We start from the raw sequence: 27,971 nt of genomic DNA, 5'->3' as shown, positions 1-27,971 counted from the left end.
CAGCCGGTTGTTGTGGCCCTGTGCCATCAGCTCGGCTGTTAAACATCCCGCTGCTGCTCTTTGGCAGAGATAATGACAGAGTGTGAACTTGACATTCACACCAACTCTTCACAGAGAGACACAAAGCAGCCGTCGCATGCTCAGACACGTCCGTCCATTAAGAGCAGGATGCGTCACCAACAATTACCAATAACAGTCAGGGGATATTGAGCATTTAAAGCCGGGTAAATACTAATTTAATGGATTTCTTTCCTCCCTCTGTGTGATGTGGTTTACAGACGAGGAGAAAACTTTCTCCGGTGATGCTGACGGAGCTTTTCTCTGTCTTTGTTTTGTGTTTTTTTTTTCCTAAGAAACTGAATCCCTCAGCGTCGGGGATGTGGCTCAGTTCAGCAGGAGTGAGGGGGAGAAAACAGACTTTCCTCTTAGTAATCTCATGCTTGTTTTGCCAGCGGTCGTAGGCTGATGCATCCCAGGAGGGGTTGAGGAAAGGGGCTCAGAGCGATCAATAGACTCATAGAGACTCAAACGTTAGCCTCTCTGACCTGATTACAGCATCTGTAGCTCAGGTTCAGACTGACATCATCTGGTGTTTGATACCGAGGCTGGAGGAAGACTTTGGCATGTTCCTCCACAAAAAGAATGGGCCTAAGGATGAGCTCAGGTTTGAGTTTTCCAAAGCTCTGTTGTGCCTGAAGCTTTTTGGCAAAATTGCATAAAAGTTTCTTCCACACTTCTTTCCTTTGTGCCTCGCTCTCTCCCCCTCTGTTCAACTTTCCCTTCCAGCCTCAGCAGATGGCTTCCAACCAATAAGTCGGATTCTGCTCGAGATTTCCGCATTTTCAAAGAAGATTGTGATTTTTTTTGCCACGGGTGCTTATTGCTTCATTTCATTTTATTTATTATACATGAAAAGATTAAAAGTAACATTACAAAAGTTACAGCTAAACGGGCCTGACTCAGTTAAAACGGCTTCACAAGTGGTTCCTGTTTCACAGCTCATCAAAAAGAAAGATCACATCAGAAAAAATGACACAACCAACAATCAGGTGTTTGAGGGACAACACAGTGGTGGTGGCTGGGCGTCAGGCGGTGGTTGAGGGGACGATAGTAATAAGGATATAACGATTAGTGATGTTCAAATGTGCATGAATCACAAGTTCTGAGTGCCACGAAGAAAACCTACAACATCATGTTTCATGTGAACTTAAAGGGTTCCAACTGGATGACACAAAGCAGAGATCTCAGCAGCAGATCGTCCCTGTTTGTCTGTTTCTTTACTTCGATCTTTCTCAGTCATGTCCTCCTTTTGGGAGCAAACACTGACGATAGATTGGAAACTTCATTCATATCTGCTCTGTGATTTTCTACAAACTAAAGACTAAAGTATCTTCTATTAATGACAGCAGCAGCTCCAGATGGACTCGGTTATTTTTTGGATTTGACTCATGCAGTTAACTCGCTCGTATGGGTCCACTTGGAACTCTACATGTAGTTCCTCTTTTCTGAATAAGTCCTGCTGTCGTGAAGATCGGTCACATCAGTTTTGTATGCTTGTCGTTCCCATATGACTCAAATGATTCATTCGTCTTTAATTCTGATCCATAGTTTCCCCCCCTGGTCCTGAAGGCTTTGCAAGCACTTTATTAAACCCTTGTCCACACATACACTGATATATTCTTAAACGAGCTCTTTCCTCTACGGTTGAGACACTGCTCACATAAATATGCTCATTTGGTCCCTCAACAGAGATTTTAGACGACACCTCCTCTGGCCCTTTTGGCACCAGACTCGTATCACCTGGTGGCCTTTTGTAGCTGTTAAATTTTCCTTCAGCACTTGTTTTCTAATGCAGGAAAAGCAGTTGTTTCTTTACCCTTCAAGGTTTGCTATCAAGCGTCTGGGCGGCAATAGCTCAGTCTGTAGGGACTTGGGTTGGGAACTGCAGGGTCAAGCACTAACCACTAGGCTTCCTGCGCCCCCTAACATCTTCCTTACAAGAAGCCAGGCCCTCGAGTCGATGTAGCCCCCCCAACCTTTAATGATGTCTTTGGGCACTACTACCACTCGACATCCCTGACGCCCAGCCTCCACCATTGGACTGCGTCGCCCCCACAACCACCGCCGTCCTCATTCATGCACAGCCTGCTCGGGTGATTGATTGACTAATGTAACTGTCTTTTAGCCTCTATGTAAAACTGAATTTTCTTTTCAATTTGACTTTGTTGCCGTAGACTTTATCGCCATCTACCAGCCAAATATGCTTGAGGAGTTTTTTTTTTCCGATATCGAGGGTGTGACATTTTATGGAACAAACATGTTTTTTGTTTGTTAAATGATAGGGAGTACATATGTGTGGACTGAACTTTCATCTTGTCAGTGAAGGGTTTCGTCCTTCCCTCTGTGCCTCTAACTTGTAGGCTTGTGTTTGTTTGTGCCATGAATAACCTCCTTTGTGTTGGAGAAGCCGTTGAAGTGAACTTCCTGGTTCCTATTTCATTCTCGACCTGTAACATCACACCTCCAACCCCAAGCAAGTCTCTCTCTTTTATTGTTGGACTGAAATCTGAACATCCAACTTAAACACACAGGGCTGACTCAGTATTCACATCCTCGAGTTTTATCAAAGCAGTCAATCTGTTTTCTGTTGCTGAGGTTTCCCAGTAAAACCAGTGTGTGTGACTCGTGTTCTCTCTGTGTGTGTTTTTGCAGGCCAGGCCGAGGCGGAGCTGAAGGCGTTCAGTCCGTACTACAGGAAGCAGTTCTCGGTGGCTCGTTTCTCTCAGGTGGAAGATGATCTGGAGCAGCAGAAAGAGCAGACCAGACAGCTGCTCAAACACAGGGTGAGGACGTTTAGACCACCTTACAGCGGCTGCAGCATGCTAACACAACAATGCAGCGCAAGTTATTTTGGTTTAATGCTGGCGACATCTGCTGGATCAAAAAGTCGCATATTCTTGCTTTAACCCTCTAAAAATGGGAAATGACATCCCAAACCGGGTCACCCGCTAAGAGGACTACAGCCTCTGTACGCAGGGCGCTCAAGCTAACTACTCGGCCACCTGAGTCCCTTCACCTCCATTACAGCATGTTTTGTGGTTGTCATATTGAGCAATCTGAAGCAACTTGGACCTTTTCATTAGCACATGAAATATTTATTTAGAAAAAGGACCAAGGTTTAAAAGAATCCTTTTAATCATTTCCTTTATTGGCGTCAATTCCAAGAACGAGACGAACTCTGCAGAGAGTCCAGACAACTAATCGACGTACTTGTCACATTTTCAGCTGTGTTTTTAATTTCCTGCGTTATGTGTTTGTCGTGTGATAATCAGGATTCTCCTGAGTCGAGCGCTGTCCTGTACGAGGAACTCGTCCTTTTCTTTGATGAAACCAGGAAGTGGAAGGAGAGGTACATGGTGGTGCGAGCCAACTACTGCCTGGAGTGTCACGACAGCTTGGAGGTGAGCGTGAAAACAACGCTGACAATACAAATGTAATACTACCAAAAAAAACGACTAGCTCACATTTCTCTGTTTTCTTTTATCAGATGTTTATGAAAGGAGCTCCTCCACGGCAGACACTGCTGCCTACAGGGGGCACTGTTCTGACTACAGAGGAGAAGTATATGGCCATGGTGGACCAGTGCTTCCCTGATGATACCAGTGAGTAGAACCAGAACCAGTGACAGAAGTAAAAGAATACTTAAAGTGGAAATAGTTTTAAAATGCTAACATTAAGCCTGATTTTGAAGTATGGTGTTGACGGCACCATAGGCAATGGAGACTAGCGCTAACTGATCAAAAGCGTTGATTTAAATCGTCTACTGGGAGGGCCCATTCACTGGGACTTTCAGGGGCCCAGCCATTTCTGTGAGCAGGCCTGGCCACTGCCATATTTGTCTGTTGGAGTTAGAAGAGACAAGATTTTTTGGATGGAAGCTGAAGAGGGTCAAACGTTAGCAAGGTGCCCGGGTAATTCAGTAATTGGGATGCCTATTTTGGCAACAACAATTAAAATGGCTTTGAACTAAATGTACATACTGAAAGAATTAACATCCGACGCCTCAGAGTGTCTTTGAGCTCATGTGGTCCCAAACTTTTCAGCCCCCCAAAATGAAGGTGCCAGAGTGGGGAGTAGTCAGGAAATTTCATCAGATACTTTCCCAATAACGGAAATAAATGCCTTACCTTACTTAAAAAAAAAAAAGAGAGGATGTGATACATTATTAAGATTCATGCGAAAGCATTTTGATATGCAGTGATGTTAGAATCCACAGTTTGAGTCCTCATGCCTTGCCGTGGAGGGTAAAAGTTATATAATAAATGTCTTTTTTTAGTTGTAGGTCGGAAAAAACGATCCGATCCGTGTTAAAAATGGGTGATCCGATCCAAACTGAGAGATTGGTTTTTCATAAGTCCACATGCAAGAAGTAGACGTCTGAGACATTTGACTTTGTGTTGTTTTCTAACTGCTTTTGAAAATGGAGAGAGGTTAGAGCGCAGAAAGGTTTACAGAGCTGGCTAAACACTGAAAGTTGCAGTTAGCCCCTCCTCCCCTTAACCCCTCCCCCTCTTTGTGGTCTATTTGACTCTTAATGGGACCATCGTTTACTAAATAAACATCATGCTGCATTGAAGAAGACTTGAAAGTAGAGTCTGAGACTGTAATCTTGTGATGCAATATCAGACTTCTTTTAAAACCATCATTTTTGCCTCAGAAATTGATGTTTTCAAAACAGACGTTTGTCTCCTGATAAGAAAGTGACCTCTGCAGATCACAGGTTTCTTCCGTACAGTTTTCTTTGGCTGTTTGAACACAAAACACGCTCTCCTTAAGGGATTGGTATAAAAAAAAAACTTACCATAGCTCTGATGCATTCCTTATTTTTTGTAGATTTACCCGCAGACAAATGTAAACCTGTAATATAATGCAGAAGTCATGCAATAATAACATTGTACTTATGATTCATACCTAACTTTTTCTGGTAAATCTGCTTCTAAATTAGTTTTATAAATGTTGTTTTCATGCAGAGGGAAAATCTGAGCTGAGTTATTGGACTTTAATGTCTGTTTATTCCTTCATCAGTGTTTAAGCCTTCATGATTATTTTATTTAAGAGAAGAGAAACTTGTTTCCCACTGTGATTATGAAGAATAAACTCCCACCCACAGGTGCTTAATGACGCCAAAAGCAGCTCAGGTGGGAGTCTTAAGAAAACACACAAAAACAGGACGCAGTGACTCATTCTGCCGTTACAAAAGGTTGTGTTTGGGTTGACATTTTCAAATAAATGTTGTTTCTTTTGCGTGTTACAGATGTGAAGGAGGAATTTGCTCCCCCTCTGACGGGGATGCCGGGTCAGTTCCCTGTCTACCTGCGGCTACCTTACAGGACAGATTGTTACTTCTGCTTCAAACAGCAGGCCAAACAAGCGGCCTTCCTCTCCATCCTGTCCGACTGCATCCGGCACCAGAACCAAGGTAGGACCCAAACACACAGTGGGTTGAACATCCTCTGCTGCAATTATCTATCTGGGGATCAAAACAGTTTGCAAAAATACAAAAACTTCTCTTTTAGCGTCTGGCTTTCTTTTGCAGATTTTACGATACCAAGACCTGTAATTTGTTTCCTTTTTTGATACCTTGCTGCAGGATGATGAACCTGTTTTTCTCGAAAAACCTTTAAAATTTTAGCAGTCTATTTAAGTCAGATTTTTGTGTCATATCAGAATAAATAAATCAAAAACAAAGTCTCAAAATGAGCCATCTGGTGATCAGAGGGGTAGCCCCCCCCTTGAAATCTAATTGGCACCCCCCATGTGCCACCCCAAAAACCAAATCTATGATTGGCTATTTGTTGAATCAGATCCAGGACTTAAGTTGAAATCAACTCTTCTGGCTGTTTTCAAGAGGCTGCTGGTAGTTTTCTTTACGCGTTAATGTAGTATTTTTGGTTTGTTAATACGTTCAGTTTTAAAATAATACTTTGCTCTTTCCTTTAAATGTCAAAACAAAAACTTGTGCACATTATCTTTCTTGTAATGGACTTTAATGCAAATAAATGTGTTTTTGCAAGTTAGACAGCGTGCAAGAGTTTGCATGCAAAGTACTTAAAATTGTGTATTTGCACATATTCGTTTTTTCATCCATCAAGAGTCAAGCTAAGAAAATGTTTATGTTGCCAAATAGTGACACATACAAGTACACATCATGAGTGGGTATGGAAGGGGTACATTTTTTTTGTATTTCTATTTGATATATAATAATAGAAATAGAAATCTTATAAAAGACTGTGAATCAGACAAAAACACATTTTCAATCCTTGTCCCAACATTCAGATGTTAGTAGATCAACAGTAATGATTCATTACTGAATGTTTCTCTCACCACCGAGGCTGCAGACTTCTGCAGGGAGTGGCGTGTTTGATGCTCAAAGATAATACTTTAGTTTTTTTTTTGTTTTTTTTTTCCATCACATGAACCTGTTTCCATGGTAACAGCCTCACCACACCAGCTCCGGGAGGCAGACAAGATATTTAATCATGTCAAAGCAGAACGCTGGCTCGAGGTTGTAAAAAGATCTCTGATTGGCCGAGTGCTGAAGAAGCTGAAATGTTTCATTGTCAGTGACCGCAGACCGATGATGACACACTACATTACCCAGACTATTCACATTATACAAGGTTTGTTTTTGTTGCTCACCTTGCCTGTTTATCTGTCTCTCTGCTCTCAGACTTCCTGAAGAAGAAGACGTGCGAGGTGCAGGCGTTCCTCAAGGCCATCCAGCTCTACAGGCAGGACAAAGAACGATACGAGTCCTGGGACATGCTGATCGGAAGTGACGTCAGGGTACGTCTTGTTTTCTTCTTCATGTGCATTTAATTTATCCCTCTCAGACGTTACCTTCAGTGCTCAATAAAGTTTCTAAACGCAAATAAACAAAAGGACATCCATCCTAGGACAGAATTCTACAAATTCTACAATTAACTTACGAGACTCTTTCATCCAAAGCGACGTACATCAGAGAGTAAGAACAACACAAGCAAGGATCTAGAAAAAAGGGAACAATGTCAGTAAGAGCAAACGATCAGCTCTGAGTCTGATTGGACACACAGGTGCTGACAGGAAGTGACCAGAGGCAAAGCACAACATTGAGGGCAGTTCTTGAGAGCTCTAATCAGTATAGAAACCATCTTATAAGTCGTCATTATCAAACAAAAACCATCGTCATTACCATCATCATCATCAATAATATGGAGACCATCATCATTAAGTTAGTAGGTATTCATGAAAGAGCTGGGTCTTTAGCTTTTTCTTAAAGGTGCAGAGGGACTCTGCAGATCCAATGGAGTTTGGAAGTTCATTCCACCACCGGGGGGCGACAGAGGAGAAGAGTCTAGTCAGCGTCTTAGGACCCTGTTGTGAAGGTTGGATCAGACGCCTTTCATTGGCAGAGCGTAGTGGGGGGGAGGGAGTGTAGACCTGGGAGTGTTAAATGATGTTTGGAAGTATCGTCACAGTCTCCTTCACCTGAAAGTCTTTTTATAAAGGTCAAGTCAAGAAAAGACAAATTCAACAGCGAGTTAATTTTCATCTGCGGATCTAAAGAAGTTTTTCATCGAGGGTCTGATTTCCTGCAGAATTCTGGATTTGTTTTTCCGTCTTAAAAACTTCAAAGTCGGCTCTTAAACCCTTTTGTCATGGTTTATTTCCTGATCTTTTATGTGCTGTTGTTCAGAGAGGAGAAAGAGAAAAGCTCTCCTCCTGTTTACACACCGCAGAGTATTTGCATGAAGGGTGTGTGTCATACAGAGTTGTGGCTTGTTTGCATCCTCTCACTCTGCTTGCTTTAATCTGTGGTTTCCAGCAGCAGCAGCAGAGACAGTCTGAGCATGCTCAGTGAGGAGACGACTGTCCTCTTTACTCTCGCTTTACTCTCTCTCTCTCTCTCTTTTTGCTGCTCTGCTCGCCACGATGCTTCCTGCTCTTTTTTTCCTCTCTGCTCCGTCTAAAACAGAGCAGGAATCCTCCCACAGAAACGCTCCATTGTGTTCACAATTAGTCGGAGGTGAGAGGAAGTTTTAGTCGCTGCAGGAAAACACACACACACACACACACACACACACACACACACACACACACACACACACACACACACACACAAACTTAAAGACAATTTGCATTAGCAACAAGTTGGACATTTCCTGTTTTTTCTGCTGTTCACACACGTGCAGTAAAACAACACACCACGGCACTCACACTCACTAACCTGCTTTCTTCCCCCTTCTGCATAGCTCTCATCTTACGCACACACATAAACACACACACACACACACACACACACACACGCCCACGAGTCAGAGCTGAGAAATGAGAGGAATGAATGAAATGTTGGCTGCAGGAACAACACAAACTGATGCACCGACTTTTAGAAGCACAGCTGCAAATCCATGAATCTGTCACGTTGTCAGGGCAGTTATTTGGACAGAACATGTGTGTGTGGCCTTCGGTGTGTGCACAGTGTTCACTTAAAGGACTACTTAAATAAAAGAAGCACCCAACTATTTCCAAAAAGTCGATTCTTCAATCTAAGGATTTTTTCCAACGTTGAGTTACAGACTCATTTTGTGGGGGAAAAAACACAAAACTCAGATGTGTAAAAGTTACAATACAATGAATCCGTTTGGAAAGAGAAGTCAAAAACATTTATTTAAGACTTTTTTTTATGTTCTAAACTTTATCCTTCCATACTCAGGATATTGCATATTGGATCGTAGGGTTACATTTTTTCGAAGCAGACTTTCAGTTCAGATCTTTATCGTCCCGAGAAGGGAGATTAGATTAACTGCACGGGGTAAAAACACAAACACAGCAAATTAAAAGTCATAAGGACAGTGCAACACAATCGGAGAAATGTGTTATGGAAAATTAATTATAGGTTTAAAGCTGAATAAGTGCATTAAGCTGGTCATACCCTGGATGATATTAAGACCGATTTTGGGTCTGATTTGACCTCTTGAAAACTGCTGAGAGTGCCGATTATTTTAATGGCTGGTTTAATGATTCTGGACAGACGATTTGTGTACTGTCAGGTTACTATACCATGAGCTAAATAAAAAACGATCTGTAGAGAGAGAGAGAGAGAGAGAATCTGATTAGACTCGAGTATCCTGGTTCTGAGTCTTCTCCTGGTTCTGATCATTTTCAGGACCTGGTGTTTTCATGCACACAGAGAAACCTGCTTCTTCATGTCCCCGTAAACATGATTAACACTAGAATCCTGGTTTCTCATTACTGCATCTTATCCAGGCAGGCGCCTGTGGTGTTTATCTTTTACAACACAAACTGCAGCAATTAAGAAATCTGAGAAAAATGAGACCACTGAGGCATGTTGCAGGCTTAGCCTAAAATGATGACATGGTGTTGCAGTTATGATGTATCCATCTCATATCGAGGAGAGGAGAGTGACAGACAGTATCAAACATGTCCTCACCTGCCAGCGCTTAGCACACGGGAGCAATGGGTGAAGAGACGCAGATGTGATTGGTGGGACAGGGTCGTCATCAAGGAGTTCACTGATCCGAGAAGAGAGACAAAACTCAGTTTCTTCGTCGCTCCAAAAGCTGCCATGTTTGTTTTGCTGATACATCTCTTGGCTGAGGCGGCGCCTGTGCAGGTAGTCGGCAGCCTTCAGTACAGATGTAAGGCGTAAACAGGCCACAGCATCTCATTTTCTTTCTGAGTTCTCCAGGTAGCAAAACAAAATCAGGATAAGGGCTTATCCTGCGTCCTGAAATCGGGATATGATGACATGCACAAAAAAAAAGAAAAGACAAAGGTAACCCGATGAAAACAGGGATCCTCAATTCCATGTAAACTCATGGAATATCATCAATCATATTGTCACCAATAAAAGATTTCAATTATTTCAGTTGGAATTTCCCAATCTGTGATATAATTATTGATTGGTGAACGTGTCGTTTTAAGACCATTGAACAGTCATTCATCAGATTTCAGTCAATCCTACAACCTGCTTACAGAAGTCTCAAATAACTTTGAGTCCATTCATATTAAAACCAAACAAAGTTTGGACCATAAATAGACTAGTGACTCATTCATACTGCCTTGATTCAGTCCTCTTTGCTGCAGACGAGACAACAATTAGAAATCTCTTAACTTTAGTAACCCACAATTCATGAAGCAGACGCTTTTATCCAAAGCGACAAACATCAGAGAGTAAGTACAACACAAGCAACCTGAGGTGTTTCTTTTTTGGATTTTGATATACAAGGGGAAATCCGGCTTTTACACTCTGTTATTTAGAGACATGCTTCTTACACACACACATAGGTCCGAATCTCACACATGCACAAACAGGACCTGTGGACATGCATTAGTGGAGCGATGTCAGAGTCGGGCTGCTACACACCAGGTGCATTGCTCTGGAAATGTCCTGGCACCTCTCCAGCTACCAGACAAGATTCATGGGCGATTCGAGAGTCTGTTGGGGCCCTCGGCAAAAATTTGGGGCCCCTCCAACCAGCGTTCATCACCATCATGTCCGCCAGTTGCCTGACACTTACTCCTCTTTTTTACCTATTATTTTTTCTAGTGTTTTAAAAGCAATAATTTATGCAACGCTTAGCAGGGAAACGACGATGAGTGCTGTCAGATAGGGCCCCTTTAGGTAGGTTTTCTACTGCCGTTGTAAATTTGTGCATTTTGAGCCACTGCTGTACTGGAGTTTAAAGTTTGTCAGCCCTTATTGGTCTGGGCCCCCAAGCAGTTGCCTGCCTTGCCTGTTGACGAGCAGCTCCTCTGTCCACATTATGGTCCGCAATTGAACCGGCAACCCCCCTCGGCTCCCAACCCAAGTCCCTACGGACTGAGCTACTGCCGCCCCCTGCTTAACACTTTTTAGAACAAAAAGTTTAATTCTGGTTTCTGTTTGTGTGTTTGTGTGCAGGTGATGGCCAACCTGGTGATGGAGCAGCTGCTGCCGTCTCTCGAGAAAGAAATGCTGCCTCGACTCAAAGCCAAGAAGACGGAGAAGAAGAGAGTTTGGTTCGCTGTGAGTCGACTTTTATTTTTAACTTCTCAATATTCACTCTGACTTTATATCTGATGATACTGCTTTTCCTTGTAAATGAAAAATTATTATTGTTTGTAAATTGGCACATGGAGAGAACTTGAAAATCCATGTAGATGTACGTTTCAGGTTTGTATGGGCCACTTAAATCTGAAATAAAATGTGACGCATTCATGCTGCAGGCACTGAACTCAGGCTGTGAAACTGTAAATCTTCATGTAAAGGGATTTAATGCCGTCCTCCTTAATTCACTGATTGTTCCCAGACGGTGGAGGCGGCGTACTTCCTGATTCAGGAGCATCTTCTGGAGGGACTCTCGGCGCTGAAGGAGGAGTGCCGCGTGTCAGTTAGGCAGCAGGAGGTTCTGATCCACTCGGACATGGACCAGATCCTCGGGTCCAGACGGCAGCTGGAGGAAAAAGTCAGAGGTGAATTTCATTTTCTTCATATCTTTGCTTTGTGACTCACACAGGATGAGCTGCATTTACTGATATAAATGATACTGTGGCTGCGGTGTTCCCTGAGATGAAGTATTTAATTTCTCTCTTCAGACAAAGTATCAGAGCCGGCAGAGAAGCTGAGCTCGGAGAAGGTGCAGCCGTACCTGGCCTCCGTCCTGGAGGAGCTGATGGAGCCAATCAGCTCGGGTTTCCAGGAGGGGCGTCAGCTGAGTGAGAACATGATGGACCAGGTGTGTCAGGAGGTGAACGACAACGAGCAACTGAAAAAGGTTTGTTCAGAATAGCTGACGTAATAAGAAAGAAGTCGACAAATTAATATTTTACTGTCACAAAAATATTAGCTTGTTTGTCTGTTTTTAATAAGCAACATTAACCTGACTTATCTCAGTAAAAACAACACAGAATCAAACATTTATTGATGCATCTCATGGAAAATTCATCGACAGCTATTTTATTTTTAACCTTTGAAGAATTGCTGCGGCGTTATTTATTTTAAATAAAAAGGAGAAGTATACTCAAGTGTCTGCTGTCAGCTGTTACGACTCGTTGATTTCCTCCGTCTTGTGCAACTATGAATTGGATGACTTTGTTTTTTGGACAGTTGGTTTGACAGAATGAGATTTCTGAAGAACAAGTGGTTATTTTTATGATTTTGTTATCCATCTGTCCCCGTGCTTCAATAACTCCATTTATGTGTTGGAGCAACATGAGCAGAAAAAGCTGCAGATGTCCTCTTCTGCAGAGGGAAAGATGATGGAAAATAAATGTTGCTTACGGTTACAAACCTTCAATGAATTCACATGCTCACATGTGATTTGTCATATGTTGTAAAGTTGTGACTGTCACTCTGTTTAGAGCGATCTTTACACACACTTAAAGGCAGGGTTGGTAATTTTCTAAAACTAGCATGATTTTGAAAGTAGCATTCCCTCAGTGCTCCGTCTGCACCCAACCCCTCCCCTCTGTGCTCCCTCTAAAGCCACGCCCCCTCACTTACATGCACGAGCGCTGTTGTTACAGAAGCGGACCTCAGCTCATGCTTTGAGTGTGGACTCGTGCACACAAGAGGTAGAGAGCGAGCAGGGAGACAGGGAGGCGTCTGATTGGTTCATCAGATTGGTACCTCGTGGCAGACATTGGTGGAAGTTTTTACAGACTTACAAACTGATACAGATGACGGATTCTATTTGTTCCTTTTTCAGAGAACATGAGTTATTAATGTCTGTCAGGACCTAAAGACAATTTCAACCAAAATCTGAAAAAGTAGATCTGGAGGAAATGAACTACCCTGCCTTTTGGGAAATGTGAAAATTGTTCTCATTCCTTTAGTGGAAAACTGAGTTCCTAATAAGGGTCCTTATGCAACGGGCCTCTCTGTGGTGAAAAACGCAGCTGATGAGTGACGCTGGTTATTTCTCTCTCTCCCTTTGCAGTCTTTGGCCAACATGGCGAGACCGAACCTGCAGAGCTGCTACCAGATGATCGGCTCCCTGCAGGAGAAACTGAAGCACCTGCAGGAGAGGTTTGGTTTCCAAAACATCACAGGAGTGATCCACAGCGCTCAGATCGACCTGCAGCAGGTACAGTGACACGAATCTGCACACACACACATTCATGCCTAATTACCAAACGGGGACCGTCATTTACACGGACCACATCAGGACCGCTGTGGACACACACGTTCATGCCTACACTACCAAGTGGGGACTTTTATTGTAAATGGACAAAGTGGGGTCCTCTATTTCTGACCAATTCAAAAAGACACAAATACAATTGTTGTAATCTTAACAAAGATATTTTATGCTTTTTTTATTTTTTTTTAAAGAAATTCCCAAAAGGGGAAATGCGTCTGAGCAATGTTTATTAGTGCTGTCCTTCAAAACTTTATGATTCTTTTAAAAAACAAAGGATATGGTTACCTGTTGCGAGACATGACACCAAATAAAAAATTTTAAAAAAAACTCATGTGCACCCAAATTTAGAAACTCCTTTCTTTCAAAGAGTTGAGCTGAGGTCCACATCTGGAGCGACGGCGCTTGTGCATGTAAGTGAGGGGGCGTGGCTTTTGAGGGAGCACAGAGGGGAGGGGGTGCAGACGGAGCACTGAGGGAATGCTACTTTCAAAATCATGCTAGTTTCTTTAAAATTACCAACCCTGCCTTTAATGATGTTTCAACCGTACACACACACACACACAAAGAGCATGTGTTCTTCCTTCAACGTCTACTTCAGACAGACAGCGACGCTTTCATTTTTCAGCTCAGGCAGGCGGAGTGGGCGGACGATGTTACTCATTTTATTAACAGACATTCATGACACACTTGTGATTGTAATATATGTTCCTTCAATACATCGACTCAGCGTCTCCGAGCTAAAACAAAGACAGACTCAGCTCAGACGTGGGCTGCTGCTGATTTTATTTCACACTGATCGGACTTCCAGATGTTTTGTTTCTGCTCTGTATTGGGAGCAGCTGTCTGATCTGATCTGATCTCATCCTGTGTGTGTGTGTGTGTGTGTGTGTGTGTGTGTGTGTGTGTGTGTGTGTGTGTGTGTGTGTGTGTGTGTGTGTGTGTGTGTGTGTGTGTGTGTGTGTGTGTGTGTGTGTGTGTGTGTGTGTGTGTGTGTGTGTGTGTGTGTGTGTGTGTTCAGCTGATGGAGAATGCAGCGTACACGTTCGAGCAGCTGTTCTACAAAGCCGTCCAGGACAACCCGTACAACCCCGGCTCTGCCATCGAAAAGGCCAAACACAGAGTGCTGAAGGTCAGACATTTACAACTCAAGAGCTGAATAAACATGTTGGTGTTGGAAATTAAATTAAATTAGTAAAAGTAGTTTCAAAGCTCCAAAAACGCAGCACAGCTCCAATTAGACTTTTAAGATACAAAAAAACACAAACTTCAGCCTTTTTTCTTTAGAAACACTGTTTTCTTTTTCATAATAATGACAAAGTTTCTTAAATGTATTTAAAGTGGGAGTCATTTTAATTTAACTGGGGCCTTATGTTAGCTATTTTTTTTGGTCTAATTGAGTCATAGTTACAGACATTTTTGGAACAGCTTTAGCAGATTGATGGCTGCATTACAATCCTTTAAAAAAAAAAAAAGATTAATTTCGGGGCTTTTTATGCCTTTATTCAGAAACAGGACAGTTGATAGTTAGAAATCATGGTGAGAGAAGGAGATAGAGGGGAATGACATGCGGGAAAGGAGCCACCATTGGATTTGAACCCGCGCGGCCTGCCTCCAGGGACTTTAGCCTCTGTACACGGCACTAACCACTCAGCTACAGATCGATTTCTAAGTGTCTGAAAGCATCATAAAAAAAGATCCCAACAGAGATAAACCTTTTTGTTTGAGAGTAAGTTGCTTTTTGAAACCACAAATGGATGAACAACTCAGTCTTCAAAATCCCCAGACAGGAAAATAAATCTGTAAAACTGTAAAATACTGCTACCCTGATTGGTTAGTTTTGATCCATGTTTGTGTATCAAAGGGTCATCCAAAAGAACGGTCCTATCAGGAAGTTTTAGTACAGAAACTTTGTTGTTCTGCAAAGGGAAATTTGGGATTTTGTAAATTAATAAAACAAAAAAAGAAGAAAGACCATAGCTGTTAAAAACCTGACCCAAAGACATCAAGTGCTTCTTCTCCTCTGTGTGTGTCCTGCAGCAATATGATTACGACAGCAGCACAGTGAGGAAGAGGATCTCCAGAGAGGCTCTGGTTTCCATCACTCTGCCCTTCATCAAGAAGAACCTCGCACCGACCTGCAAATCTGTGAGCCTCACTCAAACACCCGCACAGTCACACTGTTTCAACAACATATTACATACCGACTGTTCCACAGACATGATCTTTGAATCATCTGCTCACAGATATAAAACATAAGCATTGTTTCTTTCGAGGAAGCTGGGGGGGTCTTGAGGGCCTCAACCACAGCCTCAGTTAACCCTGAGATATCGTTAGAACCACTCAAAGTCAAAGTCAACTTTATTGTCAATTTCAAAATATGCCAGACATACAGTGGAATCGAAATTGCGTTTGTCTCCGTCCTGCGGTGCAATACAACCAAAATAAGGTAAAATAAGATAAATAAAATACATCAAATAAAATGAGGTAAAAATAAGATAAATAATATTTACAGTAATACATTCTAAATTGTGCAAAAGGTACAAAATGGTAAATAAAATAAAATAAAATAAATAAAATAAATAAAATAAATAAAATAAATAAAATAAATAAAATTGAAAGAAAAAGTAAACTTGTGCAATGTGCAGTAAACTGAGTGTACTTTTGAATAGTTAGCTTCAGAGTTTTTAGTCCAGAGTTCTTGGTGGCAAACGGGAGGGGGTTTCAACGTCCAGTGTTCGTGGGGGCAGAGGGGAGAGAAGGAAGAGAAGGGAGAGAGTTAAGCTTCCTGACAGCTTGGTGGAAGAAGCTGTTTCTCAGTCTGGTGGAGCCGGCCCGCAGGCTGCGGTACCGTCTCCCCGATGGCAGGAGGCTGAAGAGGCTGTGTGAGGGGTGGGTGGGGTCACGCACAATGCTGGTTGCTTTGTGGGTGAGGCGGGTACCGTAGAGGTCCAGAAGAGAGGGGAGTGGGACACAGAGAATCCGTTCAGATCCACAACACAAACGACTCATTACAAGCCTTAGTGGACAAATGTTTTGGTTCTTGAATACCAGCTGTTTCAGAAGGATACAATCTCATTTCTTTTACTGAACGACAGAATTAAAAAGTACTGAATCACATTCAAACATTTACTTCGTGAGGACAGGACTGACTCCATCAACGATTGCAAGCAAACTGCACGCTGTATAAATTATTAGAATATTTGTACAATATAGACCAGAGGTTCTCAACTGGGGGGTCGGGACCCAAAAGTGGGTCGCAAAGCCGTTTTCAGTTGGTCAGGAATGTGTGCCTGGGATAAAAATGGTTTCAAAAAGTCTACAGAGCTCTTTTTAAACGTGTTTGATTTGTTCAGTTTCTTGCCTCCTGCAGTTTTTCAGTTGTAAAATATCAGAAAGTTGGGTCGCGATTTCTCATGGAGGGGTCGGTGGTGGCTCCTGAGGCTAGACGAGTTGAGAACCACTGATATAGACAGTGTTCAGGAGTTAGCTTGCAATTTGTGATGATTAAAATCAAGAAATTACCGTTTATTGGCTGTGGGACTTGTTTTTTTTTTGTGGCTGTGGTTTTGAAATGGTTATAGATATTGTTTGATTTATAAAAGAATCATATTGAAGTGAAAATTCTTGCTATCTTGAAACCTTTAACTTTCAGCCTGAAATCTCTACTGCAGTTTAAAGCATCTAAAAGGTTTTTATTTTATGTTTAAAAAATACTTGTGACCCTTTTCTTGCCATACAGCCACATTTCTTCTGTATGGTATTCAGCAAAAGATTTCATTTCCACTGAGAATTTAGAATACATTTTCTTTTCACAAAAAGCTAGAATTTAAGGAGTCTGAGTCAGGTTTATTCCGTTTGTCAAGGATGCAAGTACGTCCCTAAATGGTCAATAATGTGCTACCATTAAGTAAAGTGAAATGTCAAACTCCAGTAGGAAGTACTGACAGAAATTAAAAGGATTTAGAAAAGAATTTTTAGGTGTAAAATCATTGTGAAATCTACGCCGATATATTTCATTCAGCGTTAAAGTTTTTTAGAACTTTTCAAATAACAAAAGACAAACTCAAGCATGACTTGTTTCTGTTCAGGAGCTTCAGGGACTTGAACAATCCATCTACACCGACCACTCCAACTTCGTCAACGTGGAGAACGTTTATGAGGACATCCTGCTGCAAACGCTGGACAAAGAGGTCACCACAGGTATGATATCATGTGTTTCCCATCTTCTGTCTTTAACAATACAATCTTTATTAATTTTACATTCAGACGAAGACAAAAGTACCGTGCAGCGTACATGAAAATAAAGCGGTAAAATAAGACATTATCTTCTCTTGTTGTCACTCTGGAGATCTAATAAACATAACTGAACCTCAGCACAAACCTGAAACAGGATGCTGGTTTAGTTTGTTTGCAATTGAAGCCACACTGAGAAACAACAGAAACTTATCAAAGCACCAAAGCTTTCTTCTTACTGTAAGTATAAAGGCTCTGACACACCAAGGAGAGTCGGTGAGCGGTGGTTGCCCTAGTTTTTGCAGTCGCTGCCAGTCGGCCCCCCGTCTGTCTTTTTGGCCAATTTGGTCGGTGAGAGGAATCTCTCTGATTGGCTGTTGGGAGGTTTCATTTCTCTCCAGCTCTCCTCTCAGGTTCAGTAAAGCCTGTTGAGCATGTCGCTGTAGTCTCCATGCTTTCACCCATTAGTGTGGTTTCTCCTTATTTGTCTCCTCCTCTTCTTTTCTTTTTTCCACTAAAAGACCAAGAGCTGACAACGCCAGCGGCATCTTCAACTTTTTATCAGACATTATTCTCCATTAGTAGACGACCTATAATACGAGTGGTGACCGACAGCGGTGTGAAAATGTCTTCTGGAGCTACCGCCCCCTGCTGGCATGGAGAGTTATTTCCTCTCATGCATGAGCAGAACGTATGTGGTGGTCGGCCGTCGGCTGTAGTCTTTGCGGTGTGTTCAAGTGCAACTTTTTGGCCAAGACGTGAGGCGAGACATCACAGTCTGCATTTGTCGCATCTAGTTCTTTAACATCTGCTCGGTGTGTCAGGGCCTTTAAGATTCAAATGAAGGATATATACTGCTCTTATTTATGTTTTCATGCTCATCTTTTTAGCTGAAATATTACATCTTAAAACTGTCCAACAGGCCTTGCACTAATGATGATAAAGTCATGTTATAAGCCTTACATTGTGCTTTCCCACTCAGCGATTGTTTTTGTTCCAAGTTCTTCCTGCATTTGTCGCTGCAGCTGTGATTTTAGTCTGGATTAGGCGCTTAACTTTCTCACATTTTTCAAATATCCGAGTTTGCTCTGGCTACAGACTTGTGTATAACTGGTCGTGTGATGGTTACTTTACCTTTTAAATCAATATACTATAGAAACTCTGGGTTTACTTATCGAGTTGATACCCAGCTTGGTGTGACTCCTCTAACTTCTCTTGTTCTCTCCTCCTGCAGTTGTGAAGGAGGCGGCGAATCTGAAGAAGTACAACCTGTTCAATGACAGCAGAGACCTGCTCAGTCAGTCCAGCCGCTCCAGCCTCTCTTCCCCGTCCGCCTCCACTCCGGGCAGCCCTGCCATGCCTAAAACCTCGCCGGGTAAAACCTCCTCCTCCTCCGAGCCCCTGCCCCCATCTCCTCTGGCGGTGAACGGTTTGTCCTCCAGTCCTGAGAAGAAGGAGGAGGAGCGGGAGGTGAAGGGGACTGACGTGCTGCCGCAGAATGAGGAAGTGGCGGTCACTGGAACACCTCTGGGGAAGGTAGAGCAAAAAGAAGATGGTCAGAGTGTCGTCGTCAGTGAGGTAGAGGCCGCTGAGGTTATCGCACCTGAAGCAGAAGACGTCTTCATAACAGTGAAGGAAGAAGCCGACACTCCTGCTTTAGCAGAAACAACAATTCAGAGTGAGACACCAGTAGTAAAAGCTGCAGCAGCTCCAGAGACTGAAGTGGTTTCTGTCATAACAGAGAAAGTTGAGGCGGCTGCTGAGCCTCAAACACAGAGCACAGACGCTCCAACGGAAGCAGAAATCGCTGTGTCAGCAATCCCCGCTGTTATAGAAAGTATAAAAACAGATGTAGAAGCAGCGCAGGTAGACGCACCTGTATCAAGTCCTGATCCTACAAATGAACCGGCAAACACTTTAGAGGAGGGTTCAGTTTCACAACCTGCAGCCAGCAGTGGGGAGGAGACCCTCTGTGCAAGCTCAGACATCAACCTAGAGGCTCCCTCTAGTGGTGAAACACCTGCAGTCACACTTGCAGAAGTCAGCCGGGACTTAAAGAGACGGGAGTCAGAACCACCTGTGGCTTCAGACCCAAATTCTCTGGATGTGTCCGTGGGAAGTGAGTCTGCTCCGTCAGATGTGGAGTCCACTGAGGAGGTCAAAGGCACGCCGTGCAGTGAGGACGAAGTCTCAACCACCTCGGACGTCCTGGAAGATGAGGCCAACCTGAGTAAATCGCCTGTGAGCTCAGACGAGCCCGCTGAGGAGAAATCTACAAGCAATGAGCCGTCTCCTCAGGCGCAGACGGAAGAAGCTGTGAGCGTCGTTGTGAGCGGGAACATCGAGGCAGGAGCGAGCGTGGAGTCCCCGGTGGAGGTGGCGGCAGACGCTAAAGAGGACACGCCCTCCAGCCCTGAAGCCCCACCTCTGGACTCCATCAAGCAGATCCGGGACCTGGTGGAGGAGGTGATCGAGGTGGAGGAGCTGGTGCGGCGTTACCCGAGCGGAATCCCAAAAGAAGAAGAATGAAGACGAGAAACGAAGATAACTCGAGACGTTATTCTACCAAAGGGAACTTGTTTTTTCACCTGAATGTGACGGTAGCTTTCATCCAATCATCATTAATTTAAAACAAAAGCAGGAGAAAGATTCCTGAGAGTCATCCAGAGGAGCTTCCATGAACTTTTTTAAACACATATGCATGAAATGTTGGTGAACTATTTATATGAATCATTTACACAAATCGATATATATCAGCTGTTCGGGTGTTTTTAAACCAACTGCTCTGTTTTTAACACTAAAATGATTTTTAGTTTTAATTAGAATTAGGAAAACTTTTTTTTTTATTATGATCGTGAAGAAATGTTAAATTGTGGTAGATTTATATAAAAAAAGTAAAAAATAATAATATTTATGGGAAGGTCTTGCTTTGAAGTGAAGATGGATGTTAATGTCATGGCTCTCCAGTCACTTCTAGAAATCCCTCCGACAGATATCACACCATATGCATGCATCATCTGAAGGAAATATCCCCTGAAACTCCGACTAAAACAGAAGAATTTATATATTTTTTTCTTGAATGTGATTATTTTTTTGACCTCATAAAGGATTTATTTTATACCTACGAACAGAACTGAAGAAGTAGCTCATCAAAGTGCCTTTCCAGTAACCTCCATGTTGCCTCCTGATGCTGACGGAAACCGACCTCATCCACGTGAATGTGGTTGCCATAGTAACTGGGTCTGTACACCTGTGCGTGCCTTCACCTGTAGAGCATCTCATTCAGACTTGGTTAATGACACATTTATCTGACTGTAAGCTGTTGATGGAAACATTGTGTGAAAATATGAATAATAAAAAAAACAGAGTCTATAAACAAACTCTCTCTGGTTTCCATTATTCAACCATAAACAATAAACTGTTTAATATGCAAATAAAACAAATGCAGCGTGATGCTTTGATTATTTATTTACGGTGCACAACATTTTAATAACTCATCACAGACACCACTGGATGCAGAAATATCAAAAAGCTGCGAATGATCCAACATCTGCGACCGTTTAAAATACAGTTTTGACAACAATAAAGCTCCGACCAGTTACACGATTTATCTCGGCTCAGAGAAGCGTCTCGTGTTTCAGCCGGCTGAGCAGAGCAGCAGCAGCAGGCACATCAAAGACGCCATCGAGGAGACATAAGAAAATCAAACAGCAGATTCTCTCATATTTCATAATTCAGAACACAGTTTACAACAAAGGCAGTTCACGTTTCTTCTTCAATTACATTCACAGAAAGATGGACGACAATTTAAGCTAGACTACTGCAGTGATTCCATGTGTGTGTGTGTGTGTGTGTGTGTGTGTGTGTGTGTGTGTTTTAAGGCAAAACAAGAACATAAATAGCACTTTTTATTTTATAGTCCCACATTTTCGGTGTAATGAGGTTTTATAAACGATGATTGATGGAATCGAAAAGCACTGAAACTTACATCTACATGTGTTTCACAAGACGTGTGTGGCGGGAAAAGAATGCTTCAAAACTTGCAGGCAAACTTCTGCACACTGTCTTAATTGTACAAAGTTTTTAGTACCAAAAAGTTGCCAATGTTTCTAGGCAATTTCAACTCATAGACTGTAAATATTAAAGAATGCAACCTGAGTGCCGCCACCCGTCTATTCCTGCAGGGGGCGCTGGAGTCCCATCGATGGCGATCTACACGCTGGAAATGCTGTCTCAGTCTAACTATCAGTCAACCTAACGACAGGCTGAGAGCTGAAACGCCTTATCTATGCTTTATAAATTCAATTGCTGCCTTGTCAAAAATGCACAAAAAAGTTGCCAACCTCTCCATAACCGAAATGTTGCGATTGTTTTTGGACATTTGAGACAGTGTGCAGGAGTTTGCCTGCAATGTTTGATAATTGAAAACAAGAACTTTACATTTTGTTCCTGAGGTATTGAACAGGTTTTCGATTATTGTTTGTTTTCTAAGATATTATCAAAATTCTGGTATCGTGACAACGCTAAGCTCGGAGCTTAGAGAGACAAATAAAATCAGAAAGCAAAGAAAGACAGACTGACATGTTGCTGGTTTTGGGTCTGCGTGTGAGATGTGTTGACAAAATCAGAAATATCAGACTTCTGAATCACAGCAGAAAACTTTTTGTTCAAAAGAAAACATTCCCTCGTGTCAAACAGGACAGTAAAATCAGAACAATCTTCAGTGCTCAATCAACAGCTGCCTCGTTTATTATCAGAACATTGAACTTTGTTACGCAGCATTTGTTCTTCAACCACTTAAAAATGTCTTTTATAAAGTGTAATGTAAGCGTAAGACACATTGATACTGATAAGTACAGAGTGAATATATTCATAAAGCATTAATGTGTGACAGACTGTCTGTGTGTGTGTGTGTGTGTGTGTGTGTGTGTGAGAGTGAGACGTTCCTGGTTTACCGAGAGGAGCCGTTGTTGTAGTTGAGGAAAAACTGTTCATCAGGGCGGAAGCCGTAGGAGCTGACGGGTCGATCTGTCGGGACCAACTGCTCCGTCATACTGAGGGGATAAAAACAATCAAGAGGGGAGGAGTTAAGTGTTAAGTTTAATTCAGTGAGATAAAAATATAAAACACACAGATCTTCACTAGGAGCATCAATGTTTCATTAAGTAAGGAGATGTTCAGCAGAGTCAAACTGAAAACAAAACGTCGAGATACAAAAAAACTAAAGTTAAAGGACAATTCAAATCGATGAGACATTTTTTGTGTGATACTCTTTTTGAACCAGCAGAGGGCGCAATCTGCAACTAACTTCTGTTAATTGACTGCAGAACGTCTCTTGCTTCAGTAGATAAGAAGACACATACAGACATTAAAGGTCACATATTATGCTAAATCCACTTCACCCAAGTGTGTCTCTAGTCTGTCTACAATTCCTCAAATAATGAGAAAAGTCCATCCTCTCCGTCTTCTGCCTGCTCCACTTTTCAGAACTAAAACTAAAACGGCTTTTTCTCCACAGTTCTGACTTTTAGAAAACGCAGTAAGAAAAGGTCCTGAGACTGAAGGGTGTAAGTTCCTACACTCTTCTAACTGATGGAGGTCACAAGGTAAGCAGGAAGTAGACCCAAAACAGACTTTAATTAAGAATATGACGGTGTTAAAGTCTGCATTCGGACAAAGATGACCATCCAACACGTGCAGATTTGATTCAATGGTTCACAGTTAAGGGACAGATTGAACAGTATGACACCACACCACCAGGTGGAGCTCTAACACCAGACATCTCTCAGGAAAACCCCCCCTCCTCCCCGGGACCGGACCAATCGCTGAGTCATGAAAAAATATCCCTCATAAAAAGAGTAATATTCGTCCGCCCTGCTGCAGGTGTTGGACGTCCTGGTTGAGTGTGTGTGCGTTACAGACGGCTCATGGCTGGAGGGGTAAACAGCAGAGCGGCCAAGTCATAAAGAACGAAGAGATGTCAAAACACGACGGCGTGACAAGGGCGGCCGGCGGGCGGACGGGGGGGGGGGGGTTTGGGGGGGGCGGGGGTTGACAGCCAAACCAGGAGGACCTGACTGCCCTCCGCCCAGGAACAGGGGCCTATAGCAGGGGGATGATAAAAGACATGTATCTACAGCGTATAAATCAGTTCCTATGGGCGTGTGGATGCTGAGGGCGGGGGGGGCTGATTTCACGCTCCATCTTCTGACCAGCTGCTGGGAAGTCTGAGTCCTGTGGTCGGGTCACAGTGACGGGCCTGACCGCCTTGTCAGGGTGGAGCGGGTGAAGGATAAACTGGGCTCTGATGGATGACACCATATCTCACACCAATCCCGACTCCCCCCCCCCCTCAAACCTCCTAAAATACGAGCTGTTTGCTTTGCCCCTGCGAGCGCCCATAATGACGTGTTGTTTTTAGCCAAATCACTTCCAGCGATCAGTTACACACAGCCTGCACCGTGCCCCCCCACCCTCCACCCCCTCATCTCTTCTTCTAGTTTGCCCTTGCCCCCTCCTCCCTCCTCCCTCCTCCTCCTCCGTGGGCAGAAATATGACTTTTTCCTCTCCGCACGCTACGGCTGTCAGGGGGGATTTGAGAGCCGAGCTAAAGGAGGCTGAGGAACACTGGAGCTCTGAGTCACACCATCCACCCCACCGCCTGTTTGAATGTTTCTGTGGCTGACTGGCTGCTTACGCCCGAGGCTGAGACTTCCAGGTTCTCCACCGGATGTTTGGTCCTGACACACGAGTGAGGACGTGACAGCCTGATTGTTAGAAACTCTGAGTTAACGCTGGATCAACATCTGTTCCACTCGGGGTCTCAGTTTGGGTTCTGTTTTAGGAAAACTAAAATGTAAAAATGCTGAGGAAGTGATAGTGTTCTAGTATTGGTAAACAAAAGTTTAGGGTGGACACTTCTCAGCCTCAACGGCCGCCATCTTTGCTGCTTAGAAGAAGAGGATGAAAGCAGGGGGCCCAGAAGAGAAAGTAGAGATTCCAGCATTTTTCATTTGTATTCATTGTTATAAAACTGTGATGAAGTTTAGCGAGCTAACGCTACAATGGATAATAGTTTGGCAGACTAATGTTCACTGAATATGGTTAGAAGAAGAAGGGGAAGAAGGACATGAAGATGAGGAGGAGGGAGAAGAAAACAACAAAGAAGACAAAAGCAGAGAACAAGATGAAGACAAAGAAGTACAAGACGACAAATAGAGTAAGAAGACGAAGAAAAAGAAGACATCAAAAAGACAAAGGCAAAGAAGAAAACGAAGGCTAAGACAAAGAAGATGAACTACGAACAACAAGGCGAAGAAGGAGAAGATGAAGCTGAAGAAGACGACGGAGACAAAGAAAACAGAGACTTAGCCAAAAGATGGAAAAGAAGACCACAAATATTAAGAAGAAGAAAAAGATGGAGACAGAAAAGAAGTAGAAGAAGACGAAGAAGGAAAAGACAGAGAAGAAGAAGTGAATATAAACCCTTTGGAAACTCAGGTTAAGTACACACTACATGGAAGTGTTCGAGTGTGACATCACTTTGGAGATGTGGACTGACGACGGCGCATAGAAACATTTTTTTTATCTAAACCAATTTGTATTGTGTCATCAGTTAAACATAATGTGTTTGTAAACTAATTCAAAGAAAATGAAGTCAGGAATGTTCCAGTTTCTTTAAATAATTGATTATAATGGTATAATGGTAATGGTTCTTATGATGGTTCTTATGATGGTTCTTATGATGGTTCTTGTGATGGTTCTTATGATGGTTCTTATGATGGTTCTTGTGATGGTTCTTGTGATGGTTCTTGTGATGGTTCTTATGATGGTTCTTGTGTTCCTGGGTTCTTATGATGGTTCTTATGATGGTTCTTATGATGGTTCTTGTGATGGTTCTTGTGATGGTTCTTATGATGGTTCTTGTGTTCCTGGGTTCTTATGATGGTTCTTATGATGGTTCTTATGATGGTTCTTGTGATGGTTCTTGTGATGGTCGGGTTCTATATGTCTGTTAGGTATTGTGCACTTTGGGTTCTTTCCTGTTGAACTGTATTTAATTATTTTTAGTATTTTGCATTTGTTATGTTCTTGTTGTTGTTTATGTTCTTCTGTGTTTGGTTTAGTTTGTTCTTGTTTTTGCTGTTTGTCAAAGCACTTTGTAAACCTGTGTTTTTAAAAGGTGCTATATAAATAAAGTTATTATTATTATTATTATTATAAGACTCTTAAAAAACATATTTAAAGAGAAATATACGTATCCATAATTAAGAAATTAAATCGATGTTTAGGACTCAGACTTTGTTCTTAAAGTTCAGATTTGATAAATATAAGCATCGATCATGCTTTTATAAAGATTCCCCAACATGTTGATAAAATGGTCCCATTGTTTTCAAATCTGAATTCTGTGTCCGTCTTGATTTTTAAATTCTGGAGCAGATAAAATCCATCTGATCCCAGGTGAAGAAAGATTGGCAGCAGGTTCGATTCCCGACGCAGTCAGCTGTGATATGTCTCATTCTGAAACATGCAAATGGAACCCGGCTGCCACCTTCTTCTCGTCACACGGGCGTCAGCGTGTGTTGTGACACGCCGACCAAACGAGCAGAGGGCGGCTCAGGGGCCGCTGAGACAAGGGGCCCAGTGTTCCCATGAATGGCGGTTTGGCCCCGGCGGAGGCGGCTGCAGGAGGTGGCTGAAGCGGAGCGGCTGGGACGCGTCCCATCCCGCAGAGAACATTCCTCGGCAGTGAACAGGAAAAAGGGATCAGGCTCTCTTCCTCCCTCGGTGTGACCCTTCGCCCCGTCTGCATCCAACTCTTCCAGGGCGCCGGCGTGGCCCGCTTTGATCTGGCCCCGCCGTCACTGCTCAGGTTACGGCTTACCAACACGCAGGCCCTTTAAGAAACCCGGGTCCTCTCCATCCCCACCTTCACTCGTATCTTCACCTCTCACCTGACTGGGACTCTTTATTTTGACCTCACGTCGCTCCCGGCGCCTCATCACATCCTGACGGCCTCTCAAAGCGCTCATTCATTCTGATGCTGGCGTTTCTTACAGTCCTCTAGTCATATCACACACGGATTCTCTCTCTTGGAAACCTGAAAAAAATCTCCTTTAACCCTTTCTGAAATCCATCCCTCTCTCCTCCCTAGAATTATCACGATACCAACATTTTAAACTTTAATACAATAAGAATAATAATCTAAAAGTGTCGATACCACGGCAACACAAGTAGAAGTTCCCTGCACCAATTATAAAGTCACTTCTTGTTTTAAAGGAACAAAACATGCAGGCAAACACCTGCACACTGTCGGAATATCACAAACACCGACACCAAAACTAGAGCTGGGTATTGTCCACAACTTCTCGATTTGATTTTGATAGGTTTGGAACAATCTGACTCAAAAAAATATTTTATCGTTGCATTATTCTTAAATAAACAAAGAATAAAACGTTAAAGTTCAGTATGATTTAAAGTGCACAATTTTGCCTGAGCTGAATTCACAGAATCAACAGTGCCCCCTAGTGGAGAGGGGTGTCATTACAACGGAAAAAAATCAATCTCAGGATTTCCCTGAATCGGGAAAATAATAATTGCAATGCATTGATGAATCGATTTTTTTTAACCAGCCCAAAGATGGCTCATGTTTTTGTTCAGTTCTTTTCTCGTCTTCTGACTCCTCAAAGCAGTTTTACACCGCAGGTCACACCTACACATTCACACACTGATGGTAGAGGCTGCTGAGTAAAGAGTCCATCTCAGATGCTGGCGACGAAGCAGCGGGAGCAACTTGGGGTTAAGTGTCTTGACCAAGGACTCATTGGACATGTAGCTGCAGGAGCTGGGGTTTGAACCCTTGACCTTCCGGTTGAGAGACGACCGACTGCACCCCCTGGTGGCAGAATCTACATACTGTGTGTTTAAATTTGAATTCGGCCCATCATGTTTATCCTTAATTCTATTTTTGATCCAGTCGAGCACTTCAGTTTATTTGTTCTATAAATAAAGATTATAGGCTCTTTATTGTTTGACTCTGACATCCATACTGTAAGAGTGTAACATCTCTTTTAAAGGCTCCATTCACACCATGTTTCACACATGGTTTAAACCAAGCTCTGGAGCTGGCTTTGATTATTATCTTAACCTGGATCACTCGGAGTGCAGCGGCCAAATTAAAACAGTCTCACAGACGCCGATTCCCCCGGCGAGCGCCGTATATTCAGACGGTGTCACTTACAAAGCTGAGAGCGGCGAGGGGAAGGGAGTGAAACGTGACGATAAAGAAATGAAGGCCACATCTTTTCTGCTGTCGTTGGATTTAAAGGTTGTCAGCATTTTCAATGCTTCGATACAATGTGTTTAAAAAGAAACAATCTGTGTTATTATTGATAGAAGCAGGAAATACCAAAGCTTTAAATCTTCAGACATTCTTTTAAACAAAAGCTGCTGCGTTTGAAAGACAGAGGGCGCTGTATTCATTGCACGAACACGCAAATGTTGCCAATGTATTTGAGCAATTAACAGTGTGCAGGAGTGTGCCTGGAATGTTTGGTC

At 42.8% G+C, this 27,971-nt stretch overlaps 2 protein-coding genes across 2 annotated transcripts in view; one reads left to right on the top strand and one right to left on the bottom strand.

The window, feature by feature from the left end:
- niban1a (niban apoptosis regulator 1a) overlaps nucleotides 1–20,794 on the top strand; it is a 36,699-nt gene extending 15,905 nt beyond the window's left edge. The window contains exons 2-14 of the mRNA XM_020654939.3: nucleotides 2,713–2,843; nucleotides 3,333–3,461; nucleotides 3,548–3,662; nucleotides 5,315–5,479; nucleotides 6,731–6,846; nucleotides 10,964–11,068; nucleotides 11,352–11,514; nucleotides 11,638–11,816; nucleotides 12,981–13,127; nucleotides 14,200–14,310; nucleotides 15,219–15,326; nucleotides 17,270–17,381; nucleotides 18,649–20,794. Coding sequence (XP_020510595.3) covers nucleotides 2,713–2,843; nucleotides 3,333–3,461; nucleotides 3,548–3,662; nucleotides 5,315–5,479; nucleotides 6,731–6,846; nucleotides 10,964–11,068; nucleotides 11,352–11,514; nucleotides 11,638–11,816; nucleotides 12,981–13,127; nucleotides 14,200–14,310; nucleotides 15,219–15,326; nucleotides 17,270–17,381; nucleotides 18,649–19,943 — 2,876 coding nt within the window. The 3' untranslated portion in view covers nucleotides 19,944–20,794. The remainder of the gene's footprint in view (nucleotides 1–2,712; nucleotides 2,844–3,332; nucleotides 3,462–3,547; nucleotides 3,663–5,314; nucleotides 5,480–6,730; nucleotides 6,847–10,963; nucleotides 11,069–11,351; nucleotides 11,515–11,637; nucleotides 11,817–12,980; nucleotides 13,128–14,199; nucleotides 14,311–15,218; nucleotides 15,327–17,269; nucleotides 17,382–18,648) is intronic.
- A 72-nt stretch (nucleotides 20,795–20,866) lies between these two features.
- The window catches only part of kifap3a (kinesin-associated protein 3a), a 33,481-nt gene continuing 26,376 nt past the window's right edge, over nucleotides 20,867–27,971 (bottom strand). Inside the window, exon 20 of the mRNA XM_020654928.3 lies at nucleotides 20,867–22,468. Coding sequence (XP_020510584.2) covers nucleotides 22,366–22,468 — 103 coding nt within the window. The 3' untranslated portion in view covers nucleotides 20,867–22,365. The remainder of the gene's footprint in view (nucleotides 22,469–27,971) is intronic.

This window comes from Labrus bergylta, chromosome 6 (assembly GCF_963930695.1).
Source record: "Labrus bergylta chromosome 6, fLabBer1.1, whole genome shotgun sequence".
In the NCBI taxonomy this organism is placed as follows: domain Eukaryota; kingdom Metazoa; phylum Chordata; class Actinopteri; order Labriformes; family Labridae; genus Labrus; species Labrus bergylta.
The sequence above is the reverse complement of the archived record's forward strand: the minus strand, read 5'-3'. Positions and strand labels throughout refer to the sequence as shown.